The following is a 15,105-nucleotide window of genomic DNA, read 5'->3' on the forward strand; positions in this document are numbered from 1 at the left end:
GGTTCTCGTAATGGCTGCATTCGAAGCTCCTATGTCCTTTGGGCCAATAGGAAGCTGTGACATCATCCGCGTGACCAGGACGTTTATTCAGTGCCAAGATAATGGCACCTCCTATGGAGGTGTCTCAGGAAGCAGGGGGTCCATCGGCTGAAATTAATGGGGTTCAGTTCTAGAGACCCGCTGCTTCTATCCTACGTAAAAAAAAAAAAAAAAAAACCTTTCCATTTGGATTGCTGGTTTAAGTTATTAGCTAGCTACAGTAAGCCACTATGGGTAAGTCCCCAGTGGCCGCTGCAGCACGTGCTGCAGTGTACGTGCCACACAGCACAGCCCTCTATGACGCAAACCCCAGTGGCCGTGTGTGTAGTGTGTAATGCGTAAACTGGCAGGGAAGACAATAATTTTGTCTTCCCATGCCGCAACGCGGTCACGTGCTCGGCGGGCAGCCAATGGAAGAGCAGATATTACCTGACCATGGCCGAGCCCCCCATCAATGCCCCGCCCCCAGGCTTCCCATAGCTCATCTACAGACCACAGATCGCGGCTGTCATCTGTGCACGCACCGCCAGGTGCGCGTGCAGCAGAGAGCACTGGGGCCATAGCCTAAGAACACTTAAGGCTGAGATTATAGTAGGCGCGACGGTGCGTGCGATTTCACGCACTGCGAGAATAAAGTGCAATAGCTTTTACGGGCCGGCCATAGTGCGCTCGAGCGTGATGCAGAGCGACCGTGTGGCAGATCTTTCAAAAGACAAATTATTTTGTTTTTTGTGCAGCGGCCACGTCACGGCTGCTTCACTTGAGTGGTTCATCCAATGAGGTCGAACCAGCCTGGTGACACATCCACCATGCCTCTCCATCGCCTCCAGCTCAGTTCACACATCACTCGTGCGACACGCACACGCGACTCCATGAGCGCCATCGCGCTCAGCTACTATAATTTTAGCCTAAGACAGCAAACAATTTTGTATTAGTTTTGTGCAATTGTTTACTTGCCAAGTTCTTAATTTAATTCGTGTCCAAATGCACACATGCAGACCAGAAATGGCTCTTATACATCTTTTTGGATAAATTAGTGCCCCGTGGATTGGTATTAATTCAATTTACTACTTGTACCTATAATGTTACATACAGTTGTAGCTGACATTATTTTCTCCTGCTGGTTTATTTATTTATTTTATTTTTATTTATTTATTTATTTTCTCCTGCTGGTGTGTTGTAGAGTGACACACCACCTGCCCAACTCCTGCGTTCTGCTCAAGGATGTCTTCGGTCTACCCCTTTTGTATCTAAAGCCCTCTCCCACCTAAAACCTCTCACTACTGCACCACACTTCTGGAATGCCCTTCCCCTCAATATCTGACAGGCACCCTCTGTCTCCAACTTTAATATCTATCTAAAACACACCTCTTTAACGTAGCATATGGGTAGCTCCGCTGGCTGATAGTATACATCTCCGATGTACTGACCTTAGCCCCTTGCAGACGCACTTAACCATAAAACCCTGCTACTGAGGCTAAGGCCCCGCTCCCAGAGTCAGCGCACCCGCACTGCAGACAGGCGGTGCGCTGAGATACACAGACGGCGATATGCGGTCTGTAGGGAGCGGGAGCCGGAGCGGGAGGTGGGCGGGAGTGGGAGGCTTGACAGGGAGGGGGGGCGTGGCTTGAGCAAAGGGACCCGCTACTCTCCCCCCCCCCCCCTCCCTCCACGGACTCGGGCTGGAGCTGGAGCTGCTGAGGGTAACTTTAAACACACACACGCAGGCACTCATACACACACAGGCAGGCAGGCACTCACGCACTCATACACACACGCGCGCACACACACAGGCAGGCACTCACGCACTCATACACACACAGACAGAGGCAGGCACTCACGCACTCTGGCACACACATACACACACAGACAGGCACACACGCTGCTGTCACTCCACACTCCTCCCCGCTCCCCGAAGCCTCTCCTCCTCCCGAAGCCTCCCCTCCCCATTGGCTCACAGCCAAACCACGTGACTCGTCAACGCTAGGAAACACCATTCTCTTGTGTCTCCTAGCGGCTGATGCGCCACAGCGTGTAGTCAGCTGTGCCACCAGGGGGGACCGGGACCGGCTCGCGAGGATTCCCCTGCTGGTGGGGAACTCGCGACATGGCCGCCCGCGCCAACGAGCGCAGCGGGACCGAGGCCTAACTCTGTAAATTCTCCCTAATTACCACTTAGATTATAAACTCTTCTTGGCAATGATGCCCATTCCTATTGTTACTGTTATGTTTGAAGCGCTTATTCCCATTATGTGTTATATTATTGCTGCTAATTTCTATCCACAAGGTCTCTAAATTTTCATCAATTCCTTCATAAACATCTTCCCTTGTAATGGCATTTAAATCCGGCTTAACATATAAACATACTCCACCTCCTCTGCTATGTGCTCGATCTCTCTGAGTTTTATCCTACCATGTTTCAGTAATGCCTATGATATCATATTGCTCCCTTCTGTGTGGCTCTGGAGCATGCAATTAGCTTATAACAATAAAGTAAATCCCTCTATTATCTTTACCCTATTCTAAAATTGGTTTCCCATACATTTTTAATGTTATTTAGGTGACAGGGGTTGAGACATTATTAGATAATCTCTTAATTGAGACCAATTACGAAATTTGATCTTAAAAGCAGCTATTGTCTGGTGATAACTCAACTTCTTATGCTTTAAAAATACAACATTTAAATTCTCAATCTTACCAGTTTTTACCACCTTAGCCCTGTTGGGATATCTATGGTGGAGATCTACATAAGAAACGATAATTGTTATTGCGCCAATTGCCAGGACCAGCATAGTTAATATTTGCTCAAATTGGCATCTCTTAGTTGTGAGAGCTCTATAGACAACCAGTATAAGAATGCTAAAAAGCAAGAGGGTATATGGCGCCCTGGTGCGCAGCCCCTCTGGCACACAAGGGTTAAGTGATTTAAAGTGAAAGGGGCTTAGAACTTCCCTGACAAGAAGAAGACAACTTCAGATCATATTGAACTGGAGGTGTTAAGAACCTTTATTTAATTGACCTACATTACATTTCAAAGCATGGATTCCTTTCTTTGTTTTCCTTGTAGACATAATTACCTACGTATTCAGCAGTAATTGTAAGGTTGTACTCACTGAACCACAAATCCTCTTTTTAGTCAACTGATTATATGGAACTATAGCTGTAGAGAATAGATTTACATGGAGTTGGATTTGTAAACTGCTTTCGAATTGGTTTCTTGTAGCTGGCATCACGTGAAACCAGTCCAGAAGGGCTTCGAAGGGCGGACTCCTGCAGGAAGTCAAGAAACTTCAATAAACAGCCCAGCACAGGGGATTACTATAAATATCTAGGCCAGAACACCACAGAGCCAGCAGAGAATACAAACATGGCACACAGTGAGGAGGTGAGCGTTGAGTAGCATGTATCTCCAAATGTTAACAACTGGACGCCAACATGTTTATTGATCGAATTTCACTCAGGCCCAGATCCACAAAGGTCCATTAGCTCGTTGTTATTACTGGGACTTTGTCAAAATCCTTAATGGCTGTCACTTCAGATGAGGTTAACGCCTATCCATAGAGCTAATTATATGCAAAAACAATGGTCGCTGCATACCTCATTAATATAGACTTAACGCCATGTTAATTTAGCACTCCCTCGTGTTTGCTTAAAATAACATGACTTGCGTAGTATCTCTCACCTAAAGGAGGCATTACTCAACCCATATTTCAGGATCTGGATGGGCGTAATGCCACTTTTAGGTATGTAACTAGCTTCTCGTTAAATCCCTGCGTTAACTATATTTGACCTCTGTGGATGTGCATTGTTAGGGAGAACACCTCTTCTGCATATCATTAGCACACACTGGTCGTTATACTTAACGCAATGCCGTCTCTGGCCAAAAATAAATCTTAACACTGCTAACTTAGGTTAAGTCAATAACAGAGCTTTGTGTATCTGGGCCGCAGAGCCTTATATGGAAGTGCTTAATCCCTGCAGAGGCTTCTTACAAATATTTTCCATCTACAATTATTTTCATCATTTAGGTTGGATCTCTGTTCTCAGACAATAGGAGGACTAAATTACATTTCAAAATACTTTGCTGCAGTTTATAGTTTTTCATACTTCATTTTGCCACAAAGCCAAGGAGAAGAAATGAAACGAGAACTGTTCTGAACCAAATATTCATGGCTTTTTCCTTTTCTATTTCCGTCAAGCTAATGATTAAACTACTGTATATGGATTATCATTGATGTGCTTTCTAAACAGAAGCGTTTCATTTGGTTTGTATTTTGTCTTCTATTCCTTTCTTTATAATTGTAGTAAAATGTGAAAGCTTCATATAGCGACTTCTGTTTGAATGAGTTCGATTTGAAATGCCATGTGAAATGTTTGGCAGTTCCAGGTCTTGAAGGCAGTGTATCACAAATACATCTTTTCACACATTTTACATCTTATTTTCTTTTTATAGGGATCTCTTCTCTCAAATGAAAGTGTGCACAACGGTAATGCTTGTGACAAAAAGCATTCTGGGAATGTACCACCTCCTCCACCACTCCCAGACAACCTGTGTTACCCACCTCCTCCACCTCCATTGCCAACAGAGGCCTCTGTGTCAAGCTCCATTCATCGGCGTTCTTCCAATTCTACTGGAAGTAAGTTTCAGGATCATGTGCTTAGAATATGATAGATTATTTGGTTATGGTTTGAACTATATTTGAAAACAACATCTTGTACTGTATAAGTGCATTAATTGCTGCAAGGTGATGAACCAACTCTATTCAAAATAAGTATAATATGCATACTTTGGAAAACAGCTGCAGTAAATAAATGGAATACATTATCCTAATTTAGAATCCAGTATTTACACCTTTTAAAAAAAAATGCGCTATATAAAGCTTCAATACTAACGTCTATAGTCCCCTGTCTAAAAGCCAAGATGTTGGCACATAGCCATTCAAAAGATGATTGCTACAATCGTAAACAGAAAATGAAAGGATTGCTGCTTGTGTTAATAGGTACAGTCTAATCCTAATCAGAGGCTTTAACCTTTTATTTCCCACATGAAAACATGTTATGCCTACAAATAAACTGCATTTGACAGCATTGGCTCTCAATTAATATGGTGCCATTTCTCCATGTTTGAAAAGCTCTCCCCTATGTTGAAATCAATGTGCTAAGAGCTTCCCTGACATGGAGAATGGGGACCACAGCATATCAAAAAGGGGCCATTGTCTTTTTCACTTAATAAAGAAAATGTGTATTATTGCCTCATAGATAACTTATTATTTTGAACAAAGAAATAGCATAGATGAAAAAGTATTCTTTTTTTTTTTTTCAACTTGTATTTTATTGTTTTTACAAATCATAAGGGGGGAGGGTACAGAAAACAAAAGGGGGGAAAGGGGCGGGGATTATATCCACTTGTCCTCTACGCAGAGCGCATACAGACAGTTATGTACATGCATGTGCTTAAATTATCAGCCTTTCAACCCGTATGGGTATGCAAGAGATGTCTGCAGAGGTACGCAATGGAGACTGTTTAAAGTGAAACTAAAATTAGGCTTTATTGCGCCTGTCCCTTTAACACAGCAAAACATATGAAAATAAGCCAAAGAAAAAACCTGCTCTGTTTTGGAGAATATCTACACATGTAGTCCAGCCCTCTCTAACAGGGTGGTTAGCTAAGCTATTTACCAGCCCCATATATATCCGGGTTTAGAAATCTTCTCCCCTTTGTCTTGCTGTCAGCCTGTAGTCTCTTTACCGCTCAAGACATCTGTCTTTCCTTGGTTCAGCTCCCAATTGTGAGACTAAGGAATCCTCTGGTCTGTCTTTCCTGCATCAGCTCCAATTGTGAGCTCAGGAATCCTCTCTTCCTGTCTCTCAGAACAGGCTTTTTCTGACAGAGTTCTGATTAGGCAGGTGTGGTGGTTGATTGCAGGTGTGCAATTAACCAGCACACTGCTGGATTAGAGGCAAGATTCTTAAAAGGGATAAGTCCCTGTTACAGGGTAGTAAATGGGTGTCCTGTCAGGGGTAAGTTTGGGTTTTGACACATGTAAGTCTCCCAGGGGTCCCACATTGTCAGAAATTTGTTGTACCTGTCATATAATAGGCTAGTGACCCTTTCCATGGTCATTATATGGTTCAATTTGTGTTTTACTGCTATAATAGGTGGGGGGGTAGTTCTGTTTCCAGTGCTTTGCAACCATTACCTTAGTTGCCGACAGGTTTTGTATTGTTTATAGGTCCCTGTTCCTCTCTATGTCCTCTATTGGTTTTAAAAAAAGCATGGGTTTCATGTCCCATGGCAGGTCTAATCCCAGTACTCCTTATATTAATCTCCTGATCTTTCCCCCAGAAAAAGATAATCTTGGGGCAGGACTGTAGAGGGAGAGGGGGTTGGCCCGGTATTAAAGGGTTTGCACCCCATATGGCCACCCCCTGACCTCACCAGGGAGGCAAGGGGTTAACTGGACTGCGGTCCAGGAAGGTGGTTTACACCTTGTCGTGTCATGAAAATGTATGTTCCCCTGTTCCCAGGTTTCATTATAATCCTGTATTTTAAAGATGTTTTAAAGTGCATTTCTGTATCTCCAGTTCTGGAGGTCGCAGAGAGTTGATATTTGGCCAATATGTGGAGTCACTGTAGGCATTAAGAACTGGCAAATTTCGACCCACTGAGCCCACCAGAATGGAACTTATTAATATGTGTAAATATTAAAGTGTATATGTATGGTATTTTGGATCTGCCCTGAAAATGCAGACTCCATCTGCTATGCTAATAGGTCATGAAGGGCAGCCGGCTGATTGAGCCTAAGCACTGTGATCAAAAGTTAACTGCCTGATTGTTTACACTAAGTACTAATCAACAGATCAAGTACTAATCAACAGACTCTGCCACTCTAATTGTTACCTGAGGGTGGAGAACCATCAAACTGGAGTGGTTTGTAAGTGTTATGTCTACACCTACAAACAATGCAGATATTCATTTGGTAAACTGGTCGTCACCCCTAATTTAATTATGGAGCTACCCATAGAGTCCCAGTAAACATGGGCTAATTATTTGGGGGCATGGGTTAATCTGTGTATCCACTTTAGGGATTGGATACAGATGATTTTTCACCAATAGTCTGTATTCAATGTTAAGAATAGGGTTACACAGGTATATAAACTGTGTCAACCCTACAGTTTTGAGTTGTGCTTCTGATTCCACCTGGAATGTCACCGGATTGCTAGAGAATTGCTAGCTGATACTTCTCCATCCCCCACCCCTTAGTAAGTGTTACCTTCTTGCCTGTTAATTGTACTATATTGCTGTGTTCACCTTTTTTAAGGAATAAATATATTTTATTATATCTAATCCTCATTCAGTTCAACCCAGATATTTGTGTTAACTGTTGCACTACTGTGTGTTCAATATCTTTACTCCCAGGAACTCGCAATTACTCTCGAGTTCCCACTATATGACAGAGTCCCACAGAACATAGGTTCAGTTCAATCCCACCGCTTTCCACCAGTTAATTATAGAGCTTGTCACGGTAGCTTATGACAAGATATAATGAACACCAAATATCTACTTTATGATGTCTTGAAGTCAGAGTGGCTCTACTCTGAGAACCCAGTTTGTCATAGCCAGGGCACATGGGGTAACCATCGCCAGGGTCGAGGGGCCAGCCCCATCTCTAAAGGGTTAGTGTGGATCTCTCACTATTCCATCACTCCTCCCTCCCTGCTCCCGCCTCCCCTCCATAGTCCAAGTCCTAGCTCAGAAGATAAGTAAAGTTCTGACTACAGTCTGTGAGTCCATGCCTCTGTGAGTTTGGAGATTGTTCCTTTTCCAGTGTCCTCTAGTTTTAGAGTGTCTCTCAGTGGATCAGGCTATCTTCCTCACTCCCGGCTCCATGGCTGGTTGTTGCCAGTTTTTGGAAGGACAAGGTCAGGGAATCTGGTTCCCCTGTCATGTTGTCGGGACCTTAGACCATAGGCCTCGTCTCAATTGAGTGGGGCATCTCCTGATCTCTTAGCCAGATCTTCCGGGACCTCAAAGCCTAGAGCAGCAATGAAGTCTGGGCTCTCTTCCGTTTTGTTTCAGTATAGCATGCTTTGTATGAGGCCTGCAAACGGAATGGGAAGACCCAGCGATATCTAACTCCTTTGTTTCGTAGAAAGGCTGTTATTTCTTTGAGTTCTCTTCTTTTAGCCAGCATTATTGGTGCAATGTTCGTGAAGATCTGTATTTCTGTGTCTTCAAAGGAGATCTTGTCCAGATTCCTGGTTTTATTGAGAATTTCGTCTTTGGTCAAGAAATAATGGAACTGTGTTATTATATCTCTAGGACCTCTACCTTCAAATTCTCTAGGTCTGAAGACTCTGTGGTCTCTGTCCAATTCTAATTTGTCATTGGTGGTTCCTGGGAGTATGCTTTGGAACAGTCTATGCAGATGAGGCTTGATTTCTGCGAGGGAGACTGTCTCCGGGACATTTCATATCCTGATATTATTTCTCCTACATCTGTTCTCTGTCTCCTCTTGTGCTTCCTGGTGTCGGGATACCTGTTCCTTCAGCTGGGCTTTGTCAGAGTCTGCCTTGGCCTGCCTCTCTGTTGTGGTCTCCATAGCTTCCCCAGCCCTGTGGTTCTCTCTTCCACTGCTGAGGTTTCTGACCAAAACCGCTCATGGCCCTTTGTAAGTCTTTGTGAAACGTCTGCTTGATCTCCTTGACCCAGGCATTTAGGTCGCTCCTAATGCCATCTCTTGATCTGGGTCAGGGTCTGATTCTGCCTCTTCTTGGTCTAGTGGCTGGGCGTTACTTTCTTTGTCTGGAGGCCTTGGGGGTCAAAGCTTTTTTTGTTAAAGAAAGATGATGCCTTACGGCTTCTGCAGTTTCTTGGGAGCTATCTCTCTCTTTTCGTGGGGCCCAGTTCCTTCGTCCTCCCCCTTTTTTTTTTTCTTTTTTTCGCCCTTCCACCTCTCTTCTGCCTGTTTCTTTCTACCTGGACAGACTGCACCATTCTAGCTGGCTGTTATCTTCTTTTTGATCACTTAAATAGGAATTGGATAGTCGTTAATATTCTGTCCAGCAAAACTAATGATGTTTTTCCGTTGTAACAATGCAGTACCTTTTTATATTTCAGCTTTAATAACCAATGAATAGATGGCACTTATATTTGATGTATAGTTTTATTTATTTACTATGTGAAAGAGAACACAGACATGTGCAATTTCAGTAAAGGCGATTACCAAGAGTCATCAAAGTGGGATTGCGGTAACTGCCATTGACTTGAATCTGCACTACATTTGCACATCTCTGAAACTGCAAAATAATTAGGGCTATATTTGCTTAATAGTGCTATTCCACAAGACACATTTTGACGAAAAAAAGATGACACCTTACAGACCATTCAAGTAAGTGGGCCATAAGGTATCTTCTGGTGCCAGGTGTCTCATGCAATAGCACCGCTTGGTAAATATGGCCCTAGCTGTCCAAAAATATTAGTCTATTATATTGATATGGCTACTGTCCCAGTGTAAAATGATTATTTATAGGTGCCGCCCCCCAGTTATGCATTTATAATACATATAATCTTGGAACCTGACATGTTTATTATGTAGTTTGCTCAATATATTGTGCATCTGATGGTGTACTTACATTATATGACATGGGGCAGGTACAGTATTATATCTTTTTGTTGAGTTTGAATCCTGTCATGAGGCACTTTATACTCAAGTTAAGGATGTTTTCTGTGAAGATGTGATGTCTGTCTCTGAACTCTACTGTATATATGACGAATACTTGAAGCAATAGTGGAGTATTACCCCATTACTCCTGAATTCTGCCTTAGGCTGCGTCCATAGAAGGACAAGCAGCACTGAGGCGTGCGGGCGCTCCGCGCTGAGACCCTGCATCCTCAATGAGGATGCCTTGAGAGGTGGCTCACACGAGCATCCGCGGGCGTGCGGAGGCTTTGGAGTTTTCAGCCGAGCGCCAAGCTGTTTTTCAGCGCACTGTCGGCTGAAAACATCCAAACAGCCTTAAGCAGCGTCAACGTCACGGCGCCGTGACGTCGGCACCGTGACATTGACGTCAGTGCGTCGTGGGCGATTGGCCCAGCGATGTCACTGCCCCGCCTCCAACCACCTCCCCCCGGCTCCCTTCGCGCACGCTGGCTTGCCTGCAAGTCCGTGGAATCGCGCTGACTGAAGCAGGCGAGCCTCAGCGTTAGCGCGCATCTGCTCTCCTCACCCCTCTATGGCACGGGCCTTAGGATTTTTGTGTCCCAAGTGCATTATTTGCACATTTTGGCATTAAATTGTAGTTTCCCCACTCTTGACCATACCTCCAATCTACTCAAATGATTAGCCATTTTGTTTACTCCCCTGAAATGTCAACCCTCTTGCAGATCTTTGTGTCATCTGTAAAAAGGCATATGTTCCCCCTCCAATCCATTTGTAATGTCACTAATAAGGATATTTTAAAAGCACTGGTCCTAGTACAGATCCTTGAGTTACTCCACTGGTTACCGTTTCCACCTCTGTATGTAATCCCTTTACCAGATCTCACTGTTACCTATCCTGCAACCAATATCTTATCCATTCCACCACCTTAGGCCTCGGGCATGGTCAGCGCTTAGGCACTGACCCGTGCTGAGGCGCGCTTACGCTTACCAGTGAGCCACTGCAGCCGCAATGAGAGCGACTTTAGCAGGGGCTCGCACACGCTTCCGCAAGCGTGCGGAAGCGTAAGTCTTAGAAATTTTTTTAGTTTCAAGCCCTCACGGGAGCGCAGGGCCGGACACGTGAGCGGTTCGCCCAATGAGGGCGAACCAGCTCCGTGACGTCACTGGCCCGCCCCCCGACACGCTCCAGGACGGCGCACTAACCAAGGCCAGGGAAAGCACCCGCTTTTCCTCAGCCTCAGCGCGCCCCCGCACGGCTACTGCAACCCTGGACGCAGCTTTAGAATCCAATCCCAAGCATTGCAACTTGTTTATTAGTCTTCTATGTGGGACAGTGTCAAAGGCCTTAACAAATCTTAATAAACCTTAGCCACCCAGTCAAAAACATCAATTAGATTTGTTTGACATGATATCTTGGGATCTTGAAGATTGTTGGACTTTAGATAGTCAACAATTCTGTCTTTTAGCAGTGTTTTCATTCATTTCCCCACTACTGACGTCAGGCTCAAAGGCCTGTAGTTACCTGTCTCTTCCCAACTTCCCCTTTTGTGAAGTGGGACTATGCTTGCTCTGCTCCAGTCATCTGGAACTACACTTGTTAACAGTGACTGGTTAAATAGATTGTTTAATGGTGCTGCCAGCACACCCTTAAACTCTTTAAAGTTCTACTGGGAGTTTCTCCTCTGTAAATTAACTTGTGCCCAGCTTTTTTTCATTTATATTTCTGTTACCTAACAGCGGTCCTTCTCTTTCACCTTCAGCATGATATCATAGGCATTACTGAAACATGGTGAGATGAAACTCATGACTGGGCAGTTCATTTAGAGGGTTATTCCCTTTTACGGAAGGATCGAACAAATAGAAGAGGAGGTGGAGTATGCTTATATGTTAAACCGGATCTAAAAGCTATTATAAGGGAAGATGGTTATTGAAGGGAATGATGAAAATGTAGAGACCTTGTGGATAGAAATTAGCAGTGGAGGTAAAAGTATAAAGAAAATGTTTGTAGGGATATGCTATAAACCACCAAATATCTGTGAGATTGAGGAAGCTAAAATACTTTTGCAAATGGAGAAGGCATCAAAATTAGGTCATGTTTGCATAATGGGGGTTTTAATTATCCAGACGGACTGGGGCAATGAGATTAGCATTACAACAAAAGGAAACAGGTTTTTGGGGGTGCTTAAAGACAAATATATGACCCAAATTATTGAGGAACCAACCAGGAGAGGGGCAATACTGGATTTGGTAATATCAAACAATGTAGAAGTAATAGCAAATATTCAAGTCCTGGAACATTTGGGTAACAGTGATCATAACATGGTCTCATTTGAAATAAATTATCAAAAAACAGATTACTTGGGTTCAACAAAGACCTTAAACGTTAGAAATGCAGATACTGAGGATACACTGGGATGATGTTTTTGCAGGGAAAAATGTAGAAGATAAATAGGCAGTCTTTAAAACACTGTTAGAAAAGCACACTTATCAGTGTATACCCTTGGGTAATAAGTATAAAAGAAATACGTAAAAACCAATGTGGCTAAATAAACAGGTAGGGGAGGAAATGGAAAAGAAGAGGCAGGCGTTTAGATTATTTAAGTCAGAAGGGACAGAGGCATCGTATCAAAATTATAAGGAATGTAACAAGAATTGCAAAGGGTCAATCAAATTAGCAAAAATGGATAATGAAAAAAGGATTTCAATAGGAAGTAAGATCAACCCTAAAAAGTTCTTTAAGTACCTAATAACAAAAAAATGAGGATAGATAATATAGGACCCTTTCAGTGTGAGATGGGCAGGCAGATTATTGGAGATAAGGAAATGGCAGACGTATTAAACAAATTATTTGCCTCTGTGTTTACCAGGGAAGAATCAATTTCAATAGTAGTGCCGCAGGAGGAAGCCACAATCTCCTTATTAATGAACAATTGGTTAACTGAGGAAGAAGTTCATAGGCAGCTTGAAAAATTAAAGTAAATACGGCACATGGCCCTGATGGCATACACCCAAGAGTTCTCAAGGAGTTAAGCTCAGTAATAGCCAAACCCTTACATGTAATATTCAAGGACTCCATTTCCACAGGCTCAGTACCACAAGGTTGGCGTAAAGCAGATGTGGTGCCTATATTTAAAAAGGGAGCTAGATCAAAACCGGGGAATTATAGACCTGTAAGCCTGACTTCAATAGTAGGGAAACTACTTGAAGGTTAATACAGGATAATATTCAGGAATACCTAATGGAAATCAAAATTATTTGTAATAGTCAGCATTGAGGAGGTAAGTAGGAATTTAGACCAGGGTAATGCAGTTGATGTCTAATTAGATTTTGCAAAGGCTTTTCATACGGTTCCACACAAGAGGTTGGTGTACAAAATAAAGCAAATTGGACTCCGTAAAAATATATGCACCTGGATTGAAAACTGGTTGAAGGATAGACAACAGAGGGTTGTCATAAATTGAACTTTTTCAGGTTGGGCTAAGGTTGTGAGTGGAGTACCTCAGGGATCGGTACTGGGACAACTGCTTTTTAACTTCTTTATTAATGACCTTGAGGTTGGCATCGAGAGCAAAGTGTTCATCTTTGCTGATGATACTAAATTGTGTAAGGTAGTAGAATCAGAGCAGGATGTAATTTCTCTCCAGAAGGCCTTGAAGAGACTGGAAACTTTGGCAGGTAAATAGCAGATGAGGTTTAATACAGATAAATGTAAGGTTATGCATTTGGAAAGCAAGAATAAACAGACGACTTCCAAATTAAATCGGGATGCCTTGGGGGAATCCTTGATGGAGAAGGGTTTAGGAGTGCTTGTAGACAGCAGGCTTAGCAATAGTGCCCAAAGTCATGCAGTAGCTGCAAAGGCAAAAAAGATCTTATCTTGCATTAAACAGGCAATGGATGGAAGGGAAGTAAACATAATTATGCCCCTTTACAAAGCAGTAGTAACACCACACCTTGAATATGGAGTACAATTTTGGGCACCACTCCTTAGAAAAGACATTATGGAACTAGAGAAAGTGCAGAGAAGAGCCACCAAATTAATAAAGGGGATGGACAATCTAACTTATGAGGAGAGGTTGCTAAATTAGATTTATTTATATTTGAAAAGAGGCGTCTAAGAGGGGATATGATAACTATATACAAATATATTCAGGGACAGTACAAGGAGTTTTCAAAAGAACTACTCATCCCAAGGGCAGTACAAAGGACTCGGGACCACCACATAAGATTGGAGGAAAGGAGATTTCACCAGCAACAACAGAAAGGGTTCTTTACAGTAGGGGCAGTTCAAATGTGGAATTCATTACCCATGGAGACTGTGATGGCAGATACAATAGACTTGTGCAAAAAAAGGTTGGACATCTTTTTAGAAAGGAAAGGTATACAGGGATATACAAAATAAGTAAACATGGGAAGAATGTTGATCCAGGGAGTTATCCGATTGCCAATTCTTGGAGTCAGGAAGGAATGTATTTTTCCCCTTATGAGATATTATTGGATGATATGTCACTGGGGTTTTTTGTTTGCCTTCCTCTGAATCAATAAGTAAGTATAGATATAGGATAAATTATCTGTTTTCTAAATTTAGCATAGGTTGAACTTGATGGACACATGTCTTTTTTCAACCTCGTCTACTATGTAACTATGTAACTATGTAGCAGTGAAAACTGAGCAAAAGTAATTATTACGGTGGTATGCTATACTTTCTTCATGTATCATTTTGTTTCCCCACTGCTCCTGCACTCTACTCAAATACATCCACTCTGCCAAATAATCCCTTAAATAATTTCCCATATCTGAAAAGCCTGCCCTCCTAAAAGCTGAAGCCTTATTTTTTGTGTGATTTGGCTCAGCCTCTTTCTTTATACTAAACCTCACTGGTTGATGATCACCAGAACACAAGCTCTCACAAACAAGTGCATCTTCACTCTGTCCCCATTGGTAAGTACTGTATCAAGTACAGGATTACTTTATTGTGAGTTGGGTCTCTCACCAATTGCTTGAGATGCCCCTTGCATGGATGTGTTTGCATCTGGCTGAATTTGCAAAGGACATATGCCAGTCCACATCTGGCAGATTTTAGTATCCCATAATAATTATCTATACTTTAATTGCCATCTTAGTGATGTCCTCAATTAATACCATGTCCGATTCTTGCTCTTGTCCTGTAGGTCTGTAGACCACACCAGTATGAAGACAACCTTCTCACCAGTGTCCAAAGTTACTCAGTCTTTTCTCCAGTGCAGTACCTTGTACTGAAGTGGCCTTTATGTTTTCGTCACATAAAGGGCAACTCCTCCTCACTTCCTTCCTACCCTGTCCTTTCTAAATATAGTGTACTTAGTATAGCTATGTTCCAGTCCTGATTTTCATTGTACTACCATGTCTCAGTAATAGCCATA

The 15,105-nt window shown here is 42.8% G+C and overlaps 1 protein-coding gene across 1 annotated transcript in view; it reads left to right on the forward strand.

The window, feature by feature from the left end:
- The window catches only part of ESPN (espin), a 200,939-nt gene that overhangs the window by 127,071 nt on the left and 58,763 nt on the right, over nucleotides 1-15,105 (forward strand). Inside the window, exons 8-9 of the mRNA XM_075604978.1 lie at nucleotides 3,263-3,424; nucleotides 4,493-4,676. Coding sequence (XP_075461093.1) covers nucleotides 3,263-3,424; nucleotides 4,493-4,676 — 346 coding nt within the window. The remainder of the gene's footprint in view (nucleotides 1-3,262; nucleotides 3,425-4,492; nucleotides 4,677-15,105) is intronic.

This window comes from Ascaphus truei, chromosome 6 (assembly GCF_040206685.1).
Source record: "Ascaphus truei isolate aAscTru1 chromosome 6, aAscTru1.hap1, whole genome shotgun sequence".
NCBI classification, from domain to species: Eukaryota; Metazoa; Chordata; class Amphibia; order Anura; family Ascaphidae; genus Ascaphus; species Ascaphus truei.